Source organism: Cetorhinus maximus, chromosome 9 (genome assembly GCF_964194155.1).
Source record: "Cetorhinus maximus chromosome 9, sCetMax3.hap1.1, whole genome shotgun sequence".
Classification (NCBI taxonomy): Eukaryota; Metazoa; Chordata; class Chondrichthyes; order Lamniformes; family Cetorhinidae; genus Cetorhinus; species Cetorhinus maximus.
Window position 1 is genome coordinate 22,766,970 of NC_135887.1, and position 27,702 is coordinate 22,794,671.

Below are 27,702 nucleotides of genomic sequence, written 5' to 3' on the forward strand. Positions count from 1 at the left end.
CACCCTCCCATCAAAAAGGATAGGGCACCGGAGAGAAGCATATCAGTGAACAGTTACAGCCCCCAAACAAAATTTGTCCGGTTTCTCTTCACCAACTTGTTTCTTCCATCCCCTATTAAGCCAGCTGGAGGACGAGTGGCAAGAATCTCCTCACTTTGCACTCCTTTCAACAGCTGACCCAGGAAGAGTCCGATCTTGGATGTAATCTGAGGCATGCATGTTTGCTTCTTACAGTTATAATGTGCCAGTGGCTCGAGTATGCCTGCTGCTGTTGCTTGTTGAGTGTGCCTTTAGTAGTTTGAGCAACCAAGTTAATGGACAGACAACTGAACTTCCAATAACTTTTCACAATGCCAAAAGTATGAATGCTGACACAACTCCACTACGTATCACTGAAATCTAACATTTTGATTTAAATTCATAATAGTGCAACAGATAAAATGTAACTCAAATTGTGTGTTGAGTACAATACAGGTGTCATGTACAATCGCCTCAAACAGAAGGTAGGTTTTGTGAAGTGTGCACTCTTCAATGAAATTCACAAGTACAATGAAGAGAAATTCTGCCCAGCAGATACCAGACATTCTATTCATTTCCCTTTGTGGCACAGGTGTGTGTTAGATCTCAAACACACATCTCCAGGCATTGATAGGGCTTTGATTGAAGGATATTTGGTCATCCCCAAAACGTTGTTTTGACATTCTAACTGATAGATTGTCCTGTTCCAAAAACACCATTATTATTTGAGGCACATTGTAAAACTTGATTGATGATCTTTGTTTGACAGTAAGGTGAAATGTAACCCAGGAATTCTCAGGGTATTTAAACCAATGTTAAAAACTCATTAACTTATTAGGCAGAGCCATTTTTTCTGGCGTTTCAGTTTGATTTTAGACTGTGTGGGTTTGCTTGAACACCCATGTATTTTGAATTTTATTCACTCTGAAAGAAAGCCTTGCTTGACTGATCAATGTATAGCCACGCTGAAGAATCCTCTATTCCCAGGAAACAATAGCTGATGAAGCTGTCATTGTCAGTGGGAAAGGGATAAACAGGTCCAACTTACAGCACCCCTGCCTGCAGGCACAGTTAGCTGTCAGAGAAACAAAACAAGACAATAACCACTGTCTCATTTTGTTCCAACTCTCTTTGATGGGCAACTGCTAGTGGCATAGAGTGAGATTGCGAATGGGAATGTACTGACCTCCAAATCCACATCCACACACAGATGGTGACACCTGTAATCTATAGATTCGTACATGTCTCACCTTTCCATTTCTCGCATCTATTTTTTCTTCTGCACTCATAGAATGGTAACAGCACAGAAGGCGGCTATTTGGTCCTTTGTGTTCATGCCAGTTCTCTGTAAGAGCTACTCAGCTAGTCCCACTCGCCAATCTTTTCCCTGCAGTCCTCCAATTGTTTCTCTTCCGATAATTATCCAATTCCCTTTTGAAAACCACAATTGAATCCGCCTCCAACACACTCTCAGGCAGTGGATTTCATATCTTAATCACTTGCTGTGTTAAAAAAGATGTTCTTTATGTTGCATCTGGTTCTTTGCCAAACACCTTAAATTGGTGTCCTCTGGTTCTTGACCCTTCCATCAATGGGAACAATTTCTCCTTATCTACTCTCGAGGCCTGTCATGATTTTGAACACCTCTACCAAATTTCCTCTCAACCTTCTCTTCAATGAGAATTGCCTCAGCTTATTCAATTTATCCACATAACTGAAGACATTCATCCCTGAAACCATTCTCATAAATACTTTCTGCACCCTCTCTAAAGCTTTTACATCCTTCCTAAAGTGTGATGCGCAGAATTGGGCGCAATACTCCAGTTTAGGACAATCCAGTGTTTTATGAAGGTTCACCGTAACTTCCTTGCTTTTGAATTCTATGCCTTCATATATGATGCGCAAGCTCTTGTATGCCTTATTAACTGCTTTCTCAACCTACCCTAAACCTTCAACGATTTATGCACACAACAGGTCTCTCTGTTCCTGCTCCTCCTTTAGAACTATATTTTATATTGTCTTGTTTTTCCTAGCGAAATATATTGCTTCACACTTCTCTGCATAAAATTTCATCTGTCACTTGTCCATCCATTCCACCAGTTTTTTTAATTCTTTTGACGGTATGTGTGTATCACTAGGCCAGCATTTTTATTGCTCAACATGAATTGGCCTTGAGAAAATGGTGATGAGCCCCCTTCTTTAACCGCTGCAGTTGGTGAGCCCCCTTCTTGAACTGTTGCAGTCCATGTGGTGTAGGCACACCCACAGTGCTGTTAGAGAGGGAGTTCCAGGATTTTGACCCAGCGACAGTGAAGGAACTGCGATATAGTTCCAAGTCAGGATGGTGTGTGCATTGGAGGGGAACTTGCAGGTGGTGGGTTCCTATGCATCTGCTGCCTTTGTCCTTCTAGGTGGTAGAGGTTGGGGATTTGGAAGGTGCTGTCACAGGAGCCTTGGTGAGTTTGTCTATGTCCTTTGAAGTCTATTAATACCCTCCTCACAGATCACAAAACCTTCAACCACAGATGCTGGAATAGGCATTAAATCCAGAAAACTCAGAAAAATATTGTTGCATGGTGGGGTTTTCACACACAGTATTCTGTTTTCCCTTCGAGAAATTTGCAACTGTTAATGCTAATTTAAAACCTCCTTAAACTATTTATTTCCTCTTGTGTTGTATTACATTGGATCTCCATGCTATGTAGGAAACAATGGGAGCCTTCATTAGAAGAACATGCTTGCCAGGAAACAAAATTCACAATATAAAAAGTTTCACTATAATTGGGAACTGGCTGAGTGAGCGTTACTGACTGACAGTTTGAGGACACATGTAACAATATCAAATTTGGCTCCAGAAAAGAGTCAGCCAGCTAGAAATAAAAAGAAAAAAAGCTGCCAATACTGGGAACATCAGCATTGGTAAAGAGAAAGATGTCCTAAAATTTCAGGTATAGGCCTTTCATTCGGAGACATATGGCAAAGGGTCGTCACCCAGAACATTAAAAATTTACAAGGTATTTCACAAGAACAAAATTTGACATCATGCCATATAAGGAGCTGTTAGGACAGATGTCCAAAAACTTGGTAAAAGAGGTAAGTTTTAAAGAGCGCCTTAATAGAGGAGATATGGTTGTAGGACTGGAAGAGGTTCCAGAGATAGGAAGATGTGAGGCCATAGAGAGAACAGAAAATAAGGATTTTTAAATCGAGATGTGGTCAAACTGTAACACAATTTTGTTACTTTACAGATGTGGGCAGACATGTTATGTGTTTCCAGCCTACGCTGTTTTTCTTCTGCACTCACTCTCCAATTGCATTCTTGCACTGACCACGTACTTCTGCAAATACCCTTTTTTTAAATTCATTCACGGGGTGTGGGCTTCGCTAGCTAGGCCAGCATTTATTGCCCATTCCTAGTTGCCCTTGAGAGGCTGATGGTGAGCTGTCTTCTTGAAGCACTGCAGTCCATGTGGTGTAGGTACACCCACAGTGCTGTAAGGAAGGAGGTTCCAAGATTTTGTCCCAGCGACAGTGAAGGAATGGCGATATATTTCCAAGTCAGAATGGTGAGTGACTTGGAGGGGAACTTCCAGGTAGTGGTGTTCCCATCTATCTGCTGCCCTTGTCCTTCTAGATGGTAGTGGTCCTGGGTTTGGAAGGTGTTGTCGAAGGAGCCTTGGTGAATTCCTGCTGTGCATCTTGTAGATGTTACACGCAGCTGCTACTGTGCGTTGGTGGTGGAGGGAGTGAATGTTTGTAGATGTGGTGCCAATCAAGCGGGCTGCTTTTTCCTGGACGGTGTCAAGCTTCTTGAGCATTGTGGCAGCTGCACTCATCCAGGCAAGTGGGCAGTATTCCATCACACTCCTGACTTGTGCCTTGTAGATGGTGGACAAGCTTTGGGGAGTCACGAGGTGAGTTACTCGTTGCAGGATTCCTAGCCTCTGACCTGCTCTTCTGCCACAGTATTTATATGGCTAGTTCAGTTCAGTTTCTGGTCAATGGTAACCCCCAGGATGTTGGTAGTGAGGGATTCAGTGATGGTAATGCCATTGAACATCAAGGGCGATGGTTGGATTGTCTCTTGTTCGTGATGGTCATTGTCTGACACTTGTGTGGTGCGAGTGTTACTTGCCACTTGTCAGCCCAAGCCTGGATATTGCCCAGGTCTTGCTTCATTTGGACACGGGCTGCTTCAGTATCTGAGGAGTCGCGAATCATGCTGAACATCGTGCGATCATGAGCAAACATCCCCACTTCTGGCCTTATGATGGTAGGAAGTTATTGATGAAGCAGCTGAAGATGGTTGGGCTGAGGACACTACCCCGAGGAAATCCTGCAGTGACGTCCTGGAGCTGAGATGACACACCTTCAACAACCACAACCATCTTCCTTTGTGCTAGGTATGACTCCAACCAATGGAGAGTTTCCCCTCTGATTCCAGTTTTGCTAGGGCTCCTTGATGCCACACACGGTCAAATGTGGCCTTGATGTCAAGGGCTGTCACTCTCACCTCACTTTGGGAGTTCAGCTCTTTTGTCCATGTTTGAACCGAGACTGTAATGAGGTCAGAAGCTGAGTGGCCCTGGCGGAACCCAAACTGGGCGTCGGTGAGCAGGTTATTGCTAAGCAAGTGCTTAACAAGCACTGCTGATGGCCCCTTCCATTACTTTACTGATGATTGAGAGTAGACTGATGGGGCAGTGATTGGCTGGGTTGGACTTGTCCTGCTTTTTGTGTACAGAGTATATCTGGGCAATTTTCCACATAGCCGGGTAGATGCCAGTGTTGTAGCTCTACTGGAACAGCTTGGCTAGGGGTGCAGCAGGTTTTGGAGCACAAGTCTTCAGGACTATTGCCGGAATATTGTCAGGGCCCATAGCTTTTGCAGTATCCAGTACTTTCAGCCGTTTCTTGATATCACGTGAAGTGAATCGAATTGGCTGAAGACTAGCATCTGTGATGCTGGGAACCTCTGGGGGAAGCCGAGATGGATCATCCACTTGGCACTTCTGGCTGAAGATTATAGCAAATGCTTCAGCCTTATCTTTTGCACTGATGCGTTGGGCTCCTCCATCATTGAGGATGGGGATATTTGTGGAGCCTCCTCCTCCAGTGAGTTGTTTAATTGTCCACCACCATTCACGACTGGATGTAGCAGGATTGTAGTGCTTAGATCTGATTCGTTGGTTGTGGGATCGCTTAGCTCTGTCTATCACTTGCTGCTTATGCTGTTTGGTATGCAACTAGTCCTGTGTTATAGCTTCACCAGGTTGACACCTCATTATTAGGTATGCCTGGTGCTGCTCCTGGCATGCCCTCCTGCACTCTTCATTGAACGATGGCTGATACCCTGGCTTCATGGTAATGGTAGAGTGGGGGATATGCTGGTTACAGGTTGTGTTGAATACAATTCTGCTGCTGTTGATGGCCCACAGCACCTCATGGATACCCAGTCTTGAGTTGCTAGATCTGTTCGAAATCAATCCCATTTAGCACGGTGGTAGTGCTACACAACATGATGGAGGATATGCTCAATGTGAAGGCGGGTCTTCATCTCCACAATGACTGTGTGGTGGTCACTCCTACTGATACTGTCATGGACAGATGCATCTGCGGCAGGCAGGTTGGTGAGGATGAGGTCAAGTATGTTTCTCCCTATTGTTGGTTCCCTCACCACCTGCCACAGACCCAGTCTAGCAGCTATGTCATTTAGGACTCGGCCCACTCGGTCAGTAGTGCTACCGAGTCACTCTGTGATGGACATTGAAGTTCCCCGCCCAGAGTACATTCTGTGCTTTTGCCACCCTCAGTGCTTCCCCCAAGTGATGTTCAATATGGAGGAGCACTGATTCATCAGCTGAGGGAGGGTGGTACGTGGAAATCAGCAGGAGGTTTCTTTGCCCATGTTTGACCTGATGCCATGAGACTTCATGTGGTCCAGAGTCGATGTTGAGGACTCCAGGGCAACTCCCTTCTAACTGTATACCACTGTGCCGCCGCCTCTGCTAGGTCTGTCCTGTCGGTGGGACAGGACATACGCAGGGATGGTGATGGAGGTGTCTGGGACATTATCTGTAAGATATGATTCCATGAGGATGACTATGTCAGGCTGTTGCTTGACTAGTCTGTGAGACAGCTCTCCCAATTTTGGCACTAGCCCTCGGATGTTAGTGAGGAAGACTTTACAGAGTCGACAGGGCTGAGAATGCCGTTATCATTTCTGGTGCCTAGGTCAATGCCAGGTGGTCCACGTGGTTTCATTCCTATTCTGAGACCAACCATTTCCATTAACCCAACTGCAATCAAGCTTTCAATAACCATTAAGAGAAAAAGGCACGGATAAACAAAAGATTGTGCCCTTGGACATGGCCAAGACTGAAAAATAACCAGAGAAAAGCTAATCAATAAGTAACAATTAGGATCATCAAATTTGGGCCTGTTAAAGCTGGGAGATAGTCGGAAAGGAAGGAAAGACTGATGGAGCTGAGGAGTTCCAGTTTTGAAGTACCTCAAAAGAATGTGTTAGAGTAGGAAATAGTGCAATGAATCTTAATTTCAAAACACTGAAGATACAGGGGGGAGGAACAGCATAAAGGACAGTGTGTTACATCGATCCGTGTGATACAATCCCATGCTCTTTGAAGGCTCAGCAATGGAAAATTAGGGCTAGGGATCTGGCAATGTGCAGCAGCAATCCAGCAGAATTGTTATTACACTCAGCAACTTGGTGAGAAATTGGGAATTTTCAATTTTCCTGTGACAATTTTTTTTACAACCGTGTGATGACTCTGTGTCAGCTGTGGCACAGTTGCTAATACCCTCACCTCTGAGGTAAGAATGTTGTGGGTTTAAGTCCACTCCAAGATTTCCACACAAAAATCTAGGCTGACACTCCAGTGCATTACTGAGGGAAAGATGCATTGTTGAAGGTGTCATCTTTCAGATGGGATGATAAACCAAGGCCTCATCTGCTCTCTCAGCTTGGCGTAAAAGATTCCATGGCACTTTTTTGAAGAAGAGCAGGGAGTTATCCTGACCAGTTAACATCACTAAAAACCAGATTATCTGGCTATTATCATCTTGCTGTTGTGTGAGCTTGCTGTGCTTCCTACAACTGTGACTACACGTCAAAAGTACTTAATTGACTGTAAAGCACTTTGGGGAGTCTGGTGGTCAGGAAAGGCACTATATAAATGCAAGTCCTTCTTTCTTTCTAAACAAATTCTATTGTTTTGTCAATACAGAATTCAGGATAAAAGTGATACAATGCCTGGCTTTGACCTATTCCACAGCAAAGAAAATCTTTCAGTGAGCACAAATGCATGATGTGTAAAAGTTAACATTAACCACATAAGGGAAGCTCAAACAGTTTATGTTGCAATACGGGTTCTTTAGATGTCTCAATGATGAGATCTTGAGACTTGTATATTTAAACATGAACCCTTTATTGTTAACCTTTAACTATTTACAGATCCCAGGTTACTGTCATGCATGGTGCTGTTACCTCCATGCAGCTGCTTCCAGATGTTCTCTCTGGACCATTCTCTCAGTCTATTACCATGTGACTCCATACATTATACCGTAAGCAGTGCTATTCTCCAGTCTCACATTAACCCTTGCTCTGCTGAGCACCTTTACATTACAATGGCATGTAGGCACATAACAACAGCATACAACATTTACACCCATTATCTGACCCTTGCAACTTTGAAATCAGAGTGATAACTATTATTCTCATAATCTATTTCATGAGGTGGCTTTAATTTAGTTCTTGGTCTTTATTGTGTTAACATTGCCCCTCACAGCCCCTAGTTTGTATTCATTGATCCAGTGCCTCATTACATCCAAAGGATTAAAGATTATAATGCAGTCACTTTAAACTCATTGAAAAATTTGAACTGCCTATTGTACCTTAAATAATTCACTGATCAGGAGTCAATTACAGCATTATTTTTAACTCATGTTAGTACGAGTTCACGTGTTTCAGTTGAAAGTCCATGGAGCAGTATTGCAATTCATATTCTGGCCATTCATCATTTTGCATAATATGAAGTGATTCATTCATTTCATTCTTTTCCTTCATTTCCATTCATTAAAAAGTTTTCATTGTATGGCTGCATCTTTGACAGGTGGGCCCATCAGTAATGAGAAACAATGCATATTTGATATCTAGGAGCAACAAGGTTGTAACACCGGAGGCAGGAAGTTACAGACAAATTACTTGCACATTCTAACACAAGAATGCACAGTTTCCAGGAGTTCAATTTTCAAAAAAATGCAACTCTGCACTATTTTCTTTACATACTTTAAAAGTTAAGGTTATTAGTGAATTTTGTGCTCAGCAATGTGAAGAATGTCAATACTAGAAAATTGAACACTTTCCCAAGTGTCAGCACCAAGCATTCAAGTTTAGCACAAGTTAGATGCAGTTAGCTTCTGAAAAACATTTTCCATTGGTTTTAATTTCCTCAACGAAAAGTAGCCCTTAAAAATTCATCCTTTGTTCCTGATCTTTTAATTCTCCTCAATTCCCCACTTGTAAATTGCTCCAACATCAATCACCTGGCTCTAATCTGTGATGGTATGTCTCGTTCCCACATAACACAGGAGTTCATTCACCAAACTGGAATTTAGTAAAACTTTCCCAAGAGAGGTAGAACCTTGGAGTTTGGTCTGTCCACTGATCCATCAAAAGTCAACAAGTAAATATTAAATCAACACCCAGAACAAAGGCATTGAAAATGGTTTAGAAAAGGGAGCATGGATGGTCCCAGTTCTTAAATAAGAGAAGTGAAGCTGTTCAAATAAGAGAAAATAGAAATAATCCAAGTTTTTAAGTCATAAGGGAGAACGCATGGGGCCCATTTGGAGGAATCTATCTACTGAGCCAGGAGGGAAGATAAATGATTATGTTAAAACTAAACATAAAATCTGTTGTTTTTGAGAATAGATCCCTGCTTTGGAGAGGCAGTGGCATAGTGGTATTGTCACTGGACTGGTATTCTGGGGACCCGGGTTCAAATCCCACCATGGCAGATGGTGAAATTTGACTTCAATAAAAACCTGGAATTAAAAAAATCATTGAAAGCATTGTCAATTGTTGTAAAAACCCATCTGGTTCACTATTGCCCTCCCTTTAGGGAAGGAAATCTGCTGTCCTTAACTAGTATGGCCTACATATGACTCCAGACCCACGGATATATGGTTGACTCTTAACTGCCCTCTGAACAAGGACAATTAGGGATGGGCAATAAATGCTGGCCTAGCCAGTAATGCCCACATCCCATGAATGAATAAATAACAAAAAAAAATGTGCAATGAATGTGGGTCAGCTGAAGCATACAAAAAGTAGATAAATTCTTGATTCAACAAAAACAACAATACAAAATATATTGGTATGTGGTTTGGGTGTGATCTCCATCAGATATTGGTTTAGGGGTGAGGCGAGAGAGACAGAGGCAAATGTCTTATTGCAGAGTGGCTTTTTATTGAAACTTATAACTTGTTAGGCAAAATAGAATATGCAGTGGATACATCATTTTCCAGTAGGACTATGGTAGTAGCATAGTGGTTATGTCACTGGACATGTAAGCCTAAGGATCATAATCTAGAGACGTGAAGTACTCACGCTTTGCCTTCATGATTTTCAATGTCATCAGTAAACTCCCTGTTGTATTACAGCACTGTTAGAACACTCCAAGCATAACTGCTCAATGTGTGTCATAGCATGCTACTGCTTGGATTTTTTCTCCCATGCATTCTTTAATGCAATAGAACTTGACTCATCATTTTAAAATAAGCAAATCTTACCATTGGTTATGAGTTCACTTCTCTGGACGTTTTATTTGGGCTGTGATGAGTCATGGGCAACCACAATCTCTGAGAGCTTTCAGAAATTTCCCAGATCTTTTCGTGAATTGACCTCAGAACTTTTCCTCAGTGCTTTTTGCTTCTCCCGGGAAATAACATTGCACAAGGTGGAGGGGGGTTGGCGGGGGGAGAGGGTAGGGATGGTGTACACTGTTGACTGGATGGGCATGGCATGATGGGCCTGAAGGTCTTTTCTCAACTTTTTTGTATGTTCTTACACCTTCTACTGAAACGAGTTAATCCAATTTAAAACTGACTTCTGACCAATAGAACACCTCCTCACAGCTGCTTTCATATCAACTGAAGCTGTAGAAAGCATAGTAAAGTGGTAGCACATGAGTAAGATACCATACACTGGAACAAACAATGGGTGACATGCATACTCTGTAAATGATGTTGAACAAGCTGAAAGAGAAGTTAAAAGAAACTACTTGCTTCCATTCATATAGAACCTTTAGCATAGAAAACATCACAGGGCTCCAGAGAGGCAGAAGCAAAAAATGGATGCACACATAAAGAAGAACAGAATAGGTGGGTGCCAAAAGCCTAGGTCACATAGGTGGGTTTTAAGGAATGTCTTAAAGAAGAAGTGTGAAATGGCAGACGGGTGGAAGATAAGTGATTATCAGCTCAGTCGGAATTAGGTCAGTGAAGCACAAGCAGCTCTCATTGATGAGATGAGCTGACAGTGGGCATGGAGAAGTTGCAAGAAAAATTAGGCAGAGTTCCGGGTTCACAGGCTAGAGTAGAGGAGCAGGAGGAAGGTGGATGGAGTTTATCTTGAAGTGGAGGTGGGGAAGCAGAATATCAGATTTTTAAAAAATTATTCTTTCAGAGGATGTGGGTGCCTTTCAGAAGGCGGTGGTTAGTCCCTTCTTGAATCACTGCAATCCATGTGGTGTAGGTACACCCACAGTGCTGTTTGGAGGGAGTTCCAGGATATTGACACAGCAACAATGAAGGAGTGGCAATATATTTCCAAGTCAGGATGGTGAGTAGCTTGGAGGGGAAATTGCAGGTGGTGGTGTTTGCATGTATTTGCTGCCCTTGCCTTTCCAGGTGGTAGAGGTCATGGGCTTGGAAGGTGCTGTTGAAGGAGTCTTGGTGAGTTGCTGCAGTGCATCTTGTTGACGGTACACAGTGTTGCTACTGTGTGGTGGTGAAGGGAGTCAACATTTAAGGTAGTGGATGGGGTACCAATCAAGCGGACTGCTTAGTCCTGGATAGTGTCGAGCGTCTTGAGTGTTGTTGAACCTGCACTCATCCAGCCAAGTTGAGAGCATTCCATCACACTCCTGACTTGTGCCTTGTAGATGGTGGAGAGACTTTGCAGAGTCAGGAGATGAACTACTCGCCACAGAATTCCCAGTCTCTGACCTATTCTTGTAGCCACAGTATTTATATGGCTGGTCCAGTTAAGCTTTTGGTAAATGATAACCCCCAGAATATTGATAGTGAGGTTTCAGTGATGGTAATGCCATTGAATCATGAACAATCCTAAGAGATAGGCGAACGCCATTCCGAGGGGACGGGCAATGGCCTCTGTTGCCCTCAGCCGATCAAAAGGGAGTCGGGTTCAGATCCCCGAATCCGGAGTGGCGGAGACGGGCGCCTCACGGCATCCAGTGCAGTAACGCAAACGATCCCGGAGAAGCCGGCGGGAGCCCCGGGGAGAATGGTGCTGCATATTGTTTAATCATGAACACATATCCCCACTTCTGACCTTATGGTGGAGGGAAGGTCATTGATGAAGCATGGTTGGGCCTAGGACACTATCCTGAGGAACTTCTGCAGCAATGAGTTGGGGCTGAGATAATTGACCTCAAAAAACTACAACCGTCTTCCTTTGTGCTAGGTATGACTCCAAACAGTGAAGAATTTCCCCGATTCACCTTGACATCAATTTTGCTAGGGGTCCTTGATGCCACACTCGGTGAAATGCTGTCTTAATGTCATAGGCAGTCACTCTCGCCTCACCTCCATCTTGGTCTCTATCTTGGTGATGAAGAGATCCACAAACTCCTTGCACTTTATATTAGAGTTGCAAGAGAAAGGGTCTGACTGAGGGGCTTAAGAAGGCAGCTGGTAGTGAAGAAAAGGAGCCTGGGGTTATCTTTGCTCTCCACAATGAACCTAGTATAGAGGGTAATTTTGGCAGAGGACAGCAAAACCAACTAAATATTGATGTGGTCTAGCCAAATGGTGGCTAAATCAGCTGTGAATCAGGTATACTCTAATTTATGGCCCTTGGACTTCAAAGGAAAGAGGGTATCTCAAGGAGACTCTTGGGCGGTACTTGGCAGGGCGGTAGACAACGATGATTTTGAAAAAACTACAGAAAGGATAGAATCAGGTGAGGTGCTTGAAAGAGAAGATGCCAGAGGAGTAGGGGGAAAAAGTCAACTAGCTGCTTGGTGAAAAGGGCCATACCACCACGCAGGCAGTATGGAAAGGGCAGATAGTGGACTAGATAGCCATGTAGATAAAGAGAAAGTACTCCCCACCCATGAAAAAGTTTTGAAGCCAGGATGTTAATATGATAATCCACAGGAAGGGAATTGGAAGAACATTGATTACAGCGGGATATGAGATGTAAAACAGTCTAGAAAAGGCAAACCCAGATATTATTGTATGTTAAACTTTGACAGGAAATTCATTAATTTGAGGAATATAACATAGATAGCTTTAAGAGGAAGCTGGAGAAGTATAATGAAGAAGGGGATAGAAGGAGAGGCTAACACAGTTAGATGAAGTAGGGTGGCAGGAGGCTCATGTGGAACATAAACCAGTTAATGCTGAATTGTCTATACTGTAAATTCTCTGTAATTCTAAGTTCAAATGTTGAAAGATAAATTTAAAACCAATGTCATAAAATTCCTGTTTAAGCAAAAAATTAGCAACACTTGGAATGGACTTCCATGTACAGTAGTGGAGTCATTTCAGACACAGTTGTATGCTGTAATGGAAGGGAGAAGCATTTTTTTTAAGATCGGTGGGCTAAATAGCCCTCCTTCCTCATTTCTATCTGCTAACCAAACAGCCAAATTAAGAAGCATAACTCAGGTAAGGCAAACTTGACAACTGTTGGCACAGTGAATTGATTTTGCAGCAGCATATTTTAAAAATCTTTAAAATAGAAAGGAAATAAATGTTTGGGGGCATCATCAAATCGAGCAGCCTTGGGCTTTTCTTTAGAGATGGGCAAATCTTTAAAGGTCCAATTTTGGATACAATGCAGAATTGCAACTGTGGTCTTCATAGTTAAATATTTTAAAACAAGACAGAGAGAATGAGATGTACTTACCACTGGGGTTGAAAGCCATACAGGAAATAGGTTTATTGTCATGAGCCAGGAAATGAGCCACTATGCCTTCACCTTCAGCATCCTCACTGACAAGAACCTGCATTACAAAGCAAAGCAAAACAAGTCAGAATAACAGTACTTCTTATTGAATATTTTTGTTTCAAATAGAATGATTTTAATTGAACAGCCAAAATAAAATATCATTGCGCAGATGGACATGCCACAGAAGAGAAACAGAAAATGTTGGAGAAACACAGTAGACATATCATCTGATAAAGAAAGTTAATATGCATTTCAGGTCTATTTGAACTATGCCTGATGAAGGCTCCCACCTGAAACAGCCATTTCTTTCTTCCAGATTCTGTCAGGCCCTGTGCATTTCCTGTTTTTATTTTGAATTTCTAACATTTGTAAATTTTCTCCATAACATAACCCCAATACCAACTTCCTTCAGGCAGTGAGTTTTGATATTTTTATTAAATAATCCCATAGTGCTATTCAAACAGTTATATTTATCCCTTAATCAACCTCATGGAAACCAATATCCTATTATTGTTTGTGGGACCTTGCTGTGCACTACATGACAACAGTGACTACATTTTTAAAAGTATTTTCGGTCTGGGAGTTATATTTTTGGCTCCGACAGGAGGAAAGTCTGGAGGACGGACTGGGGTCCCCATGGGTCCATGTTAGGACCCTGCTTTTCTCAATATATTGAGAACATAGACTTGGGTGTACAGAGCATGATTTTATAATTTGTTAATGACACAAAACTTGGAAATATCGTGGACTGCGAGGAGGATAGTGATAGACTAATGGAATGGGCAGAGAAGTAGCAGATGAAATTCAATACAGAGAAGTATGAAGTGATTCAATTTGGGAGAAAGGACAAGGAGATGCGATATAAGGTTAAAGGTAGAAATTTAAAGGGGTGCAGGAGCAGAGGGACCTAGGAGTATATGCGCATAAATCATTGAAGGTGGTGGAGCAAGTTGAGAAAGCAGTTAAAAAAAAAATACAGGCTTCTGGGGTTTATAAATAGGTGCACAGTACAAAAGCAAGGAAGTTATGCTAAACCTGTATAAAACACTGGTTCAGCCTCAACTGGAGTTCTGTGTACCACACTTTAGGAAAGGTGTGAAGGTATTAGAGAGGCTGCAGAAAAGATTCAAGAGAATGGTTGAGGGTCTTCAGCTACAAGCAGATTAGAGAAGCTCAGGCTGCTCTCCTTAAAGAAGCTTAAGAGGAGATTTTACAGAAATGTTCAAAATGATGAGGGGTCTGGAAAGAGTAGATCAAGAGGAACTGTTCCCATTGGAGGAAAGATCGAAAACTAGAGCACATCAATTTAAGCTGATTGGCAAAAGAAGCAATGGCAATATGGGAAAAAAGAACTTTTTCATGCGCCAAATGGTTAGGGTCTGGAATGCACTGCCTGAGAATGTGGTGGAGGCAGATTCATTCCTGGTTTTCAAAAGGGAATTGGATAATAATCTGAAGAGAAAACATTTGCCGGGCTACAGGGAAAAGGTAGGAACTTGGTGAGTTGCACATGCAGGAACTGGCACAGATGTGACAGGCTGATTGGCTTCCTTTGGTGCTATAGGATGATTCTATGGTTGTAAAGCGCTTTGGGACATCCTGAGGTCTTGAAGGGCATTATATAAATGAAAGTCTTCTTGCATATAACAGAATATAATTAATGACAGTAGCACATTTCCAGGCGCAGACAATATTAACGATCCACTGAAGTTGCACTCAGAATTAATGATAATGTCTGAGTCCAACCATACATGTTACTGCTCTACTCTCTAATACTGTAAAACTAATTGGATGTCATTTTTAAATACTAAAAATGGCATCTGACGCACACTAAAGAACTAAATAGTGGACATTTAGCTTGAAAATTAATTTACACAAGACTATGTAAATAAATAAAACAATAGACTTTGAGGCGCTAAACAAAAATGTATGGTCAGGAAATCATTCCATTTGACAGTCCATGTGCATGTTTACATGTGTCTGTGTGTGTCTGTGTGTGTGTGTTATATACACAGCATCAGTAATGTTTGCTTTATTCCACCACAGTAAATTCTGAAACTTTCACAAACAGCTGCATAGCTCAAAATTCTCAGGGTGTCCAGAATTGCACAATATGAGAACTATTTCCAAGACAGACTTTCTGTTAGTATGGAGGTATTTATTAAAACATGGTTTCCTTTACCATCCTCCATCACAGATGAACATTCACTGGCACCTCCCTGAGAGATGGAGATTAGAGTGAACAGAAAAGTAAGGATTTTAAAGAAAATAATTTTCTTTTCAGTAATTCAGTTTATTTTATAGTCATAGCAAGTATAAAACAGCAAGTAAAAAGTCATTAAATCATTTTGACAAATTACAATGCATTTCATTTTGCACAGTTCAGTAAAAAACATTGTGGCTTAACATTTTTTAATTAATTCAATGCGCACTGCAGGAATGTGTGTGCTGCAGTGTTGGAGATGCAACATTTAGGAACAAGACATTAAAAAGATACCCCCTCTGACAGGAATGATCTCACAGCACTATGTGGAGAAGGGAGATCTCCTGGTGCCCTGGCCAACCCTCAACCAACACCTCTGAAAGCAGATTCCCACATCATTTGTCTACTTTGCTATCCATGCCACTTTTGTTCTTACAACAGGCTGTTGGGTCACAAAGGAACATGAAGGAATAATCTGAAAAGAAATCTGCCAGATTGACCATAAACTGTTTAAAAACAAGAAGAAAATAAAGACTGATAGCCAAGATTAGAATGCAGCATCCTTCAAAGCATTCTAGCTGATGCTGAATAACGCCATGGACACTCCAACAGTCGACGTGTAGAATTAATTTCAGCTATAGCAACCACACCCAGCCAAGCCCTAGTGTTACAGTTTCTTTCTGGGCAATGTTACAGTTTCTTTCTGATCCATATAAAAGTCACATACACCAAAAGATTATCAAGTGCATAAGAGTTGCCCAACATTTTTGAGACATCAAAGTATCTAGTGTCTCAAATAAGCAATAGTTCTAAAACTCTACCTAAACTTTGTGGCAGAGAAAATCAGGCCAATTATATTTTTTCTTGTCCTCCATATTCTAATTTTCCCTGCATTGCCAAATGGTGTTCTAAGGATAAAGACTGGAGTTGCGCTGTGGGGCATTTGACATTTTTGCATTCTTGTATGTAACAAACCAGAAGACTACTTGCCCATTTAAAATCCAGCAGGATACAAAACCTAACTGAATGGATAGAGGAACACAAAACTTTACAAAGCAGGAAAATACCATTGCAATCCATTTGGCTAGTTCCAGAGTTGCAAGAAATACCACATTATACTCTGTCTCTTTCACAGGAATGTACAGTGTGTGTTTTTTCAAAGTTTATTGGATATGTATTGACTTAGATGGTTGGATATAGCAGCGTCACTAAATCAGAAGGATGTGGTTTCAAGATCCAACCATCTTAAGCACATAATCTAGCCTGATATTCTAGTTCAAGGTTGAGGGAATGCTACATTGTTGGGGATAGTGGCTTTCAGATGAGACATCAAACCAAGGTCACCAATGGGCATAGGGAAAAAAAACCCACAGCATTATTTTAAAAAGAGGACATTCTTCTGGCATTCTGCCCAACAATCTCACTTCTGACCAACACAACAAAAACATTTTAACTGGTCATCATCCTCATTGTTGTCTGTGGGATCCTGCTTTGTAGAAAATGGCTGCAGAATTTACCCATATAAAACAGCAACTATTTGTTATTGGAATATGTGTAAGACTAGCAAATCCACATTTTTATTGTCCATTCCTGGGTGCCCTAAGAAGTTGGTGGTAATCAATCTCCTTGAACCACTTCAGTCCTTAAGCTCATGGTGTTACCACAATGGTTTTATGTAGAGATTCCAGGATTATACTCCTCAATGATGAAGGAGTGGCTCAGGATGGCTTGTGACTTGGAGGTGATGTAATCCCATAATACTGCTGGGAGGTGCTGTTAAAGGAACCTTGGCAAGTCGCTGTCCTGAGTCCTGGAGATAGTATATACTTTGACCACAGTGCAGGTGGAGGGAATGGACATATAGTCTTATGCACAATGGTGCTGACCAAATGGACTGATTTGTCTTGAATGATATACAACTTTGAGTGATGTAGTAGCAGTATCCATCTAGGTGAGTAGGTGAGAGAGCTACTTTGAGTGCTCAGGGGGTGAGCCACTTGTTGCAAAGTGCCTAGCCTCTGCCTCCACTTGCAGTCATGGCTTTGACGTGGGCACTGCATTTCAGTTAAGTGTAGAGTCTCGGGCCTCTATGTTGTCAAGGTGGAGATGGTTGGGCATTTTGTTATTGGAAGTGGCCATTACCCGGCATCTATATAATGCAACTGTTACCTGTTGTCAGCCTAAGCCCAGATGCTGTGACGCCCTATATAGCTGCATGAGCCATTTCATTATTCAAGGAGGTGCTAATGAAGCTAAATACTTGAATCATCAGTAAACAGCCTCACACAATGACCTTATGACAGACAGGAGGTCATCACAGAATCACAGAAGCACACAGTGCAGAAGAGGTCCTTCGGCCCATTGAGTCTGCACTGACACGTGAGAAACACCTGACCTACCTACCAAATCTCATTTACCAGCACTTGGCCCATTGCCTTGAATGTTATGACATGCCAAGTGCTCATCCAGGTACTTTTTAAAGGATGTGGGGCACCCCACCTCCACCACCCTCCCAGGCAGTGCATTTCAGACCCTCACCACCCTCTGGGTAAAAAAGATTTTCCTCACATCCCCCCTAAACCTCCTGCCCCTCACCTTGAGCTTGTGTCCCCTCGTGACTGACCCTTCAACTAAGGGGAACAGCTGCTCCCTATGCACCCTGTCCATGCCCCTCATAATCTTGTACACCTCGATCAGATCGCCCCTCAGTCTTCTCTGCTCCAACGAAAACAATCCAAGTCTATCCAACTTCTCTTCATAACTTAAATGTTTCATCCCAGGCAACATCCTGGTGAATCTCCTCTGCATCCCCTCCAGTGCAATCACATCCTTCCAATAATGTGGTGACCAGAACTGCACACAGTACTCTAGCTGTGGCCTCACCAAGGTTCCATACAACTCCAACATGACTTCCCTACTTTTGTAATCTATGCCTCGATTGATAAAGGCAAGTGTCCCATATGCCTTTTTCACCTCCCCACTAACATGCCCCTCCGCCTTCAGAGATCTATGGACATACACGCCTAGGTCCCTTTGTTCCTCAGAGCTTCATAGTGTCATGCCATTCATTGAATACTTCCTTGTCAAATTACTCCTTCCAAAGTGTATCACCTCACACTTTTCAGGGTTAAATTCCACCTGCCACTTATCTGCCCATTTGACCATCCCGTCTATATCTTCCTGTAGCCCAAGACACTCAACCTCACTGTTAACCACCCAGTCAATCTTTGTGTCATCTGCAAACTTACTAATCCTACCCCTGACATGGTCATCTATGTCGTTTTATATAAACGATGAATAATAGGGGACCCAGCACAGATCCCTGTGGTACGCCACTGGACATGGGCTTCCAGTTACTAAAGCATCCTCTGTCATCACCCTCTGTCTCCTACAACTAAGCCAATTTTGAATCCACCTTATCACATTACCCTGTATTCCATGTGCATTTACCTTCTTTATAAGTCTCCCATGTGGGACCTTGTCAAAGGCTTTGCTGAAATCCATGAAGTAGCTGATTTCCCTGTGGAGCGCCTGCTCCCTGGGCTGCAACGATTGGCCTCCAACAACCATACCTATCTTCCTTTGCGTCAGGTATGGCTCTCGACCACTGAAGGAATTTCCTCTCAACTCCCAGTGGCTGCACAATATAATTAGTGTTAAGCGAAGCACTTTTGAGTGCTTTGGAGGGACATAATACAACGTTTTATAAAAGTAAGCTTTTCCTTCCTTTCTTAAGTTCATAGCATATTGCAATTTTTATTACCCATTCCATTTCTATTTACCCCACTTTCACATTCCTAAAGAAGCCAAATCTTCATTATTTGCCCCAATTTAGTTTCAAAAGGGGATTAAAAAGCACAATGATTAAGTTTAACACAGCACTCTTCCAGACATCTTTCAAAGATGGGTTGACGCTTCCACATCACTGCTATTATTTTTTTACTCCAAAGGACACCAAAGGCTGGCACATTCTTTCAAAGTGCTGTCATCGTGTTTAATTAAATGGGTGAAAATCACCAGGGACTCTGTAAAAAGGCTGAGGTAAGTGAGAGAGGAAGTTGTGCAGTTTTGATTTATGGTAGTTATTAAATACAATAATATTGGCCAAATAAAAGATCTCACTCACTTTAATCACCACTTTGATGTTACTCATTTCAGAAAATAAGCAAGAATCTTTAAAGTCACAGAGCGTCAAATTAAAAGACATTCATTTTACCAGTTTTAAATTTAATCACATTTTCAGAATAAATGACACATTTTTTAATAATAAGTTTAACAATTTCCTATTCCCCTTCCATCTTTATTTGATAAAAGCATATGAATCCTGCCCAGCGATTTAGCTTATTTATCCAGGGAATAGCTTGTCATACAGATGAGGAAGATCCCGGTTTCAATCACCAGTTGGTGCTGGGTTAGCTGACCTCAGGTAGGGTGGCAATAAGGACAGTTTGACAGTTGCATCCCTGAGTTAGGGAGCCAAAAAATACAGCCTGAGTTCCCACTCCTAATTGCAATCTGATGATTCCTGCTGGAAGGGCAGGTAAAAACTGGGTCAAGCTTAGCAGTCTTGCACTCCCTGCTGCTTCTCCCAACCGCTTGCTGACACTGATAATCTGGCTCACATATGTATACTGGCCACTTGGGCAAGGTACAGAAGAATAATCGGCATCAACAGCACCAAACCCAGCAATGAGTCAACACCCTAGGGAAAGGAGGTGAAGACAGCAGAATTATTTACAGATAATAAAACAGTTGTTTTTTCTACTTTCATCAGGCTCTGCTCTTCCATTTTTTTTAACTAACAAACTTGATTCAAGGTCAAGGTCTACAGTGATAGGTCTGCATGTTTTACTACCAATTACTTTTCACAAGGAGCCTCCAAAGTTCCACAAAGTCAGGGGAACTCGATAAATTTTACAGAAGGTCTCCTAACATCAGTTTAAAACATTTCTGTGAAGTTGATCCAGTGCCCTCCTTAACCGCATGGAACTTCACAGCAAAGCATGCACTCCATGGATAACATACACACACTGCAGGACACCAGGAAAGATTGAAAAGAGTAAATAAAACCTGTATGGATGAAAAAAAGTTGTCTAAATGCCATTCCCTGCCCAAGGAGACCATTAGCAACACTGTTTACATAAGTGGTCCAAGATTACTCACCCGTGTCTCTATAACTGTTGTCTATGCAAAGCTGCCCTGCACAGTGCTACATTACTTTCTGAGGTATTCAATCCTCCCCTTCCTCCTTTCATATTTCTTCACAACAGTTACTGATGCTGCAGCACTTTCTAGGTAGCCAATTATTCCTTACTGAGCTTAGGTAGTGAGTGGTAGCAGACTATTTGACCACTGGATGCACAACCCAATCCTGTCCTCATCCAAAACCTACCCTTTTACACTTTCCTGTAAATGTCATTGAATAGCATCAGAATGCTGGCTCATTTTCTTTCCCTGCACCTTTCTAGCTTGGTATTAGCTGTCTCCAGCAGTGGCACAACTACCAGCTGGCTGATATCAGCTAAATCAGCACAGAATAGAGATTGAAACAGGCACCTTGGTAGTCTGTATAAAGGCAGTTCCAGACCACATAGCAATCTGAAGAGGCCAAGGCACTCAAGAAAAGTTACACTAAAAAAAAGTGGATTATGCCAGCTTCTATGACGGGATTATTTCACTGCATCACGCAGTGCTGTAGAAATGTGTTTTACACAACACTGAAATTTAACTGAAATAAAAGAAAACCACATGGCAATCATTTCCAATGTGGATGCAGCATCTGTTAGAGCACAAACTTATCCTGGCAGCCACACACATGGTATGTGGAATTAGTTTAGAAAAGAGCAAATTCAAGAAACATAGCTTGCCTAAAAACTCCCCTACGTGGTGATAAATACCTTCTGAAGGACTGTATTTTTGTACATTTAACTTTAAAGACTGTTTGAACAAATATGAATTTGGAAAGACTCCACAATCCTTTTGGCACAATCCATATTGCTCAAACCAAGTCTGTAAACGAGCGACAGATGACAGCATCATCCGGTCTTTATATCACTGGCTGTTTATAGGCAAAAAAGTCAAAGCCTCATTTATGAGGGAAGACAGACCTTGCATTGTTACAGCACTTTTATCAAATCTCTCAGAAAGTTCTCAAAATGCTACAGACGTAATGCAACATGGCACACAGCAAGATCCCACAAAGCTAATTTGTTTTTAACTACTTAGCTTTTTTTCTGGTGCTGTTGGTTGAGAGGGGGCCAATACTGGGAGAACACTGGAACAGGAATAGGCCATTTAGCCCCTCAAGAACTCTCTGTTGTTCTTCAGCCAGTGGAATCTTTAAAATCGATCAGAACTATTAAACGTTATCTTGGACATAACAGTCTGAAAGACAACATCTCTGACAGTACAGTATTCCATCACTACTGTCCTGAAGTGAACCACCCAGATTATAAACTCAAATTGGCAAGTGGCTTTGAACCTAGTGACCTTCTGGCTCAGAGGCAAGAGCACTGCCCAAGGTGCCAAGCTAGACAACAGTTTATACAACACCAGTTTTGATTGTCTCATTACAGTGCAATACTCAACTTTTAACACAATACAAAATTTCAGCCTAAATCCAAATCTAAATGCAGCCTCCCAACAGTCACTACCTGCTACATTTGGGTACAATGGAACCTTCAAAATAGCATTTACCATCATTGTTACGAATTTGTTTGGATAAAAGCATCAGCTAAATTACTATGGTTATATTTAACAATATAATATTCAAATTCAGCATCACATTAAACCAGCAGGTGAGTTGAATGTTTCCATATTCTCGCTAAAAAAAAACTAAATTAAGTTGATGTGTGTGTGTGTGTGTGTGGCCCGCAACTGATTATTGTCTATGTGTGAATGGCCCGTGATCAGAAAAAGGTTCCCCACTACTGCTCTAGACTTACAGCAATCTGTGCTGTATTGAGGTAAAGTGACAAGAACCTTAACAGAGTTAACCAGAATTTGACAAATTCATTTATTTTTGGGTCTTTGGACACAATCCCCAAACAAATGTCTGCGTAAGTTTCACGAAACAACATCGGCATTAACAGTATTTGGGACCTGGTGAGTTCAGCACTTAATCCCTATTTAGGGGATTCTTAATATAGCAGCTAGTCACATCTGGAGAGGTGAAAGGCACAGTGAGGATGTTCTCTTTGCTTGTAATCATTTCCAATAAAAATAAAAACAAACTTTACTTTGCAAAAACAACATTATCCTCACATCTGCTGCATAAACTGACTACACAACAGGGAATATTGTAGAAGAAAGACCCAAGAAAAGTACAAGTGCAGTCTGAGACCTCCCTTGCATGGCGATTAACTTAGATGTCACCACATATACGCTCCTCTCTACCCTAGGGCTGTTCACTCAGATGGGATCTAATTGACAGTAAGCTCAGATATTAAACAGAGACCTCAGACTGTGAACAGAGACCTCAATTTGGTCATTATTTTAGTCGACAAAGAGCCTACCAATGTGAGTTGGTGTGGAATTATTGCACCATTAGCTTCTTAGCTCACAGCTCCTTAAGAATCTCAACATCATGTGGCACCTGAAATCTTACCTGTATCTAGCAAATGCTGTAAGGTGGAACTGCCATTGGGAAAAGGCCCAATTTTTTCTAAATCTAAATTATTTGCACACCTAGCAGTGGTGGGTTTACCTTGAATGATCAAAAACAACTTGCATTATATATTGCTTTTAAACAGTAAATAAAAGTCTCAAGACACTTCAGAGAAGCATTATCAAACAAAACATAACATCAAGTCACATAACAAGATATTAGAACAGGTGACCAAAAGCTTGGCTAGAAAAGCAGGTGTTAAAGAACTTCTTAAAAGAGGAGAGAGAGTGAGTTAGAGAGATTTATGGGAAGAATTCTAGAGGTTAGGGCTGAAACAGCTGAAGGCATAGACCTCAATGGTGGAGCTATGAAAATCGGGAGATGCACAAGAGGCTGGAACTGAAAGAGTCTAGAGATCTCAGTGAGTTGTAGGTGGTTACAGAGATAACAGCCAGAATATTTCACATCTAATCAACATGTTTTCCACAACTAGTGCTCCAGTGTTAGCAGAAAACACGAGTCTGATAGCAGCTGCCACAGTCAAACGATAATTTAACTATCCTTAGCCACTTTTCTGATCAATGAAATTCTTGCCAAGATTCACAGAAGTTCAAATAAACAGTTAAACAACACCTACTGAAACAGGGCTGTTGGGGGCATGCATTCAGCAAAGCAACTTCCTTTCGCTGCCTCAGAACAAACCCCCCAGGGCTTTTTTGAGCTCCCATTAATCAACATAGTTAATTTTCTGAGACATATGCCCACCTTACAGTTGCTTCTGGCTGTTGTATCATCTAATTTAACAAAATGGATATAATCTGGTGCACTGAAAATAGGAAGACACAATTAGACACGCTCTGGGCACCTGGCGCATAGTCCTTCCTTGTGAGACTTTTCTGTACAGTGTATCAATTATAATGGATGTTGTAAGTCACACCACTGTATCAGATGTTGTGATATATCAAAAAATGTTATAATAAGAAGCTAAAAGGTTCAACTCCAGAGAATGACTCTAAGTAGGGGCTTAGTGTTTAAAACTAGATTTCAAAAATGGAGAAATTTGCATTAATGTCACCGTGGATGGAAATACAAAATAGGACAAATCTGAAGAAGGGTTATACGGACTCAAAATGTTAACTCTGTTTCTCTCTCCACAGATGCTGTCAGACCTGCTGAGTTTTCCCAGCATTTTCTGTTTTTATTTAGGACAAATCCATTCTTGCATATTTTATATAAATAAGTAGCACAGGGCTGCACCTAAAGGAAAATTGCTCGGGTCTTTCATCAAAGGATAATGAAAAGTCTCGTAACCCAGTGTCTGAATTCATAGCTGGTTCCAGAACGACAGCCTGAAGGATCTGGGGATCTTCTGCTGACATTTCAAAGGATATCATCCCTTCTGTGGGTTTCTATGAACTTGTGGAATTACTAAACATAAATCTTTTCATACAGGTCAATTTTCTCTCAGTTTATAGCTCATTTCAGCTTCTCCTTAAACTATGCAACCTTAACCCTTTCAAAGACACAATTCTAGCTACACCATGAGCTGCATATTAATGGATTACCTGCAGTGAATTAGCATAAATTCTGACACTTCTTTTACACCTAAAGTCATGAAATACATCATGTGATATGCATTTATACGTAATTAATGTATGGGGCAGTATTGTACAAGTTACAATTATTTAATCTATGTTTTGCATTGATAAGCAAAGTAAATTCTGTTTGTTATTTACCTCCTCTCCTCAATGAACAAATAACAGCTGATCACATGACAGGCAAAAACCTGCATTTATACAGCACCTTTCATGCTTTACAGTTAATTATTAACTTTGAGGTGTAGTCATTGTTATTTTGTAGTCAAACACGGAAGCCAATTTGCACACAAGGTCTCAGAAACAGCAACAGTGGTGTTGATTGAGGGATAAATAATGGCCAAGACAACAAATAACAAAAAGCTTCAAAGAATGCCATTCAAAGAATGCCATGGAGTCTTTTCTATCCAACTGAGAGGGAAAACAGGATTATAGTTTAACAAAAACAGAATTACCTGGAAAAACTCAGCAGGTCTGGCAGCATCGGTGGAGAAGAAATCAGTTAACGTTTCGAGCCTTCACGGCCCTTCGGCAGAACTGAAGCATAGTTAGGAGAAAGGAGAAATATAAGCTGGTTTAAGGTGGTGGTGGTGGGGGTGGAGAGAAGTTGAGGGTGTGGTGATTGTGGAGATAAGCAAGCCGTGATAGGAGCAGATAATCAAAAGATGTCACAGACAAAAGGATCAAAGAGGTGTTGAAGGTGGTGATATTTGTCTAAGAAAAGTGCTAATTAAGAATGGAAGACAGGACACTCAAAGTACAGCTCTAGTGGGGGTGGGGTGGAAAAGACTAACAAGGTTTTAGTTTAGATTTAAAAATAATGGAAATAGGTGGGGAAAGAAGAATCTATATAAATTATTGAAAAAAAAAAAGGGGGGGGGGGTAGAGAAACGGGGTGGGGATGGGGGGAGGGGGAGTTTAAGATCTAAAGTTGTTGAATTCAATATTCAGCCCGGAAGACTGTAAAGTGCCTAGTCGGAAGATGAGGTGCTGTTCCTCCAGTTTGCGTTGGGCTTCACTGGAACAATGCAGCAAGCCAAGGACAGACATGTGGGCAAGAGAACAGGGTGGAGTGTTAAAATGGCAAGCGACAGGGAGGTTTGGGTCTTTCTTGCGGACAGACCGCAGGTGTTCTGCAAAACGGTCGCCCAGTTTGCGTTTGGTCTCTCCAATGTAGAGGAGACCGCATTGGGAGCAACGAATGCAGTAGACTAAGTTAGGGGAAATGCAAGTGAAATGCTGCTTCACTTGAAAGGAGTGTTTGGGCCCTTGGACGGTGAGGAGAGAGGAAGTGAAGGGGCAGGTGTTGCATCTTCTGCGTGGGCATGGGGAGGTGCTTAACTCCTCATCTGAAATATGGCATCTCCTCTAATGTTGCATGCCAATATTAGGTGCTCAGTTCCTGGAGTGCAGCTTGAACTCATGACCTTCTGACTCAGAGACATGATGGCTACCAATGAACCAAGGCTGACTTTTATACTGTGCTTTGTTGTCACTGGTCCAGTTTAGCACATTGATACCCTTATGTCATAGAGAAAAGAAATTTCACTTGAAGACTTCAAAGTTACACAAAGAAATAATTATGCAATATTCTTAATTCATCACTTCATTTTCCATTTATATCCAGGGCCATTAGAAGTGGGAATCTGCTGTTTCACTTAATTCTGATGAATTAGGTAACAATGGATAACTTTGCATGCAAATCATTTCAATGGACCCCGTTGCTCCAAATTTAAGAATTAGACTTTATCAAAATAAGTAGTACAATGTTGGAATTGTTTCATATCCTATCAGGATGGGAACCCTTGAATATTGGGAATAGATCTCTATATGCCAGCAAGTACACACACACCCAACATTTTCAACTCCAATAAGAGACCTGTGACTTGCACGTACAATTTACAAATCTACCACCAAACGTAGCAACAAGTCTGGAAGGATAAGGCCCCAGAAAATGCACAATACGAGGTGCACGATTCAGGATTAGTTTCAGCCTAAATGTGGCAACTTTGGGGTAAAGACTGGATGCACCAGGTTTCCAACAGATTCACTGGTGGAACTGGAGGGAATGCGATTCTTCTGCCCCTCTCACCTATGCAGCTCCAGTATATTGGCTGCCCATCATGGAGTGGCAGAGTTCCACTCCTGTCATGCATTGGGCACTTTGGGTGTATAGCCCCACTTATCTGGACGAGTGCAGCTCCAACAACACTCAAGGAGCTTGCTGCCATCCAGGACAAAGCAGCCTACTTGATTGGCACCACATCCACAAACATTCACTCCCTTCACCACTGATGCACAGTGGCAGCAGTGTGTACCATCTACAGGATGCACTGCAGGAACTCACCAAGGCTCCTTAGACAGCACCTTTCAAATCCAGGACCGCTACCATCTAGAAGCACAAGGGCAGCAGACACATGGGAACACCACCTGGAATGTCCCCTCCAAGCACTCATCATCCTGACTAGGAAATATATCGCCTATCCTTCACTGTTGCTGGGTCAAAATCCTGGAACTCCCTCCCTAACAGCACTGTGGGTGTGCCTACACCACATGGACAAGAAGGCAGCACACCAGCACCTTCTCAAGGGCAATTAGGGATGGGAAATAAATGCTGGTCCAGCCAGCAACACCCACATCCCATGATTGAATTTTTAAAAAATGAAAACGACCCAGCCCTCAGGATTTGGGTGATGGCCAATGGCAGATGGAAGGTCTGTCCCTCCACTAGAACTCCAATTGTGGAACAACACAACTGGAATTGCTCTCCTAGGAACTGTAACTGTGCTGCTGAATAGTTTCCATGCTTCAACTGAACACAATACGTAAATCTCCCGTGATCATCAGTGCAATTCACTGAAATCTGAGGGACGATATTGAACTCTGTATCATGGAACATGCTCTATGTCGTGGTGTGTTACATTTCAAAGGAAGGCTGCCATGATTTTTTAAAAAACATTTTTATTCAATCACAGGTTGTGGACGCCGCTGGCAAGGCCAACATTTAATACCTTGAAGTGGTGGTGAGTCACCTTCTTGAATATAGCTCAGTGGTTTGCTA

The 27,702-nt window shown here is 41.9% G+C and overlaps 1 protein-coding gene across 6 annotated transcripts in view; it reads right to left on the minus strand.

Moving 5' to 3' along the window:
- Positions 1-27,702, minus strand: part of bcas3 (BCAS3 microtubule associated cell migration factor) — a 1,018,944-nt gene that overhangs the window by 737,281 nt on the left and 253,961 nt on the right. For all 6 annotated transcript variants that reach the window (XM_078548265.1, XM_078548260.1, XM_078548263.1 and 3 more), the window contains one exon: positions 13,196-13,292. In XM_078548265.1, coding sequence (XP_078404391.1) covers positions 13,196-13,292 — 97 coding nt within the window. The remainder of the gene's footprint in view (positions 1-13,195; positions 13,293-27,702) is intronic.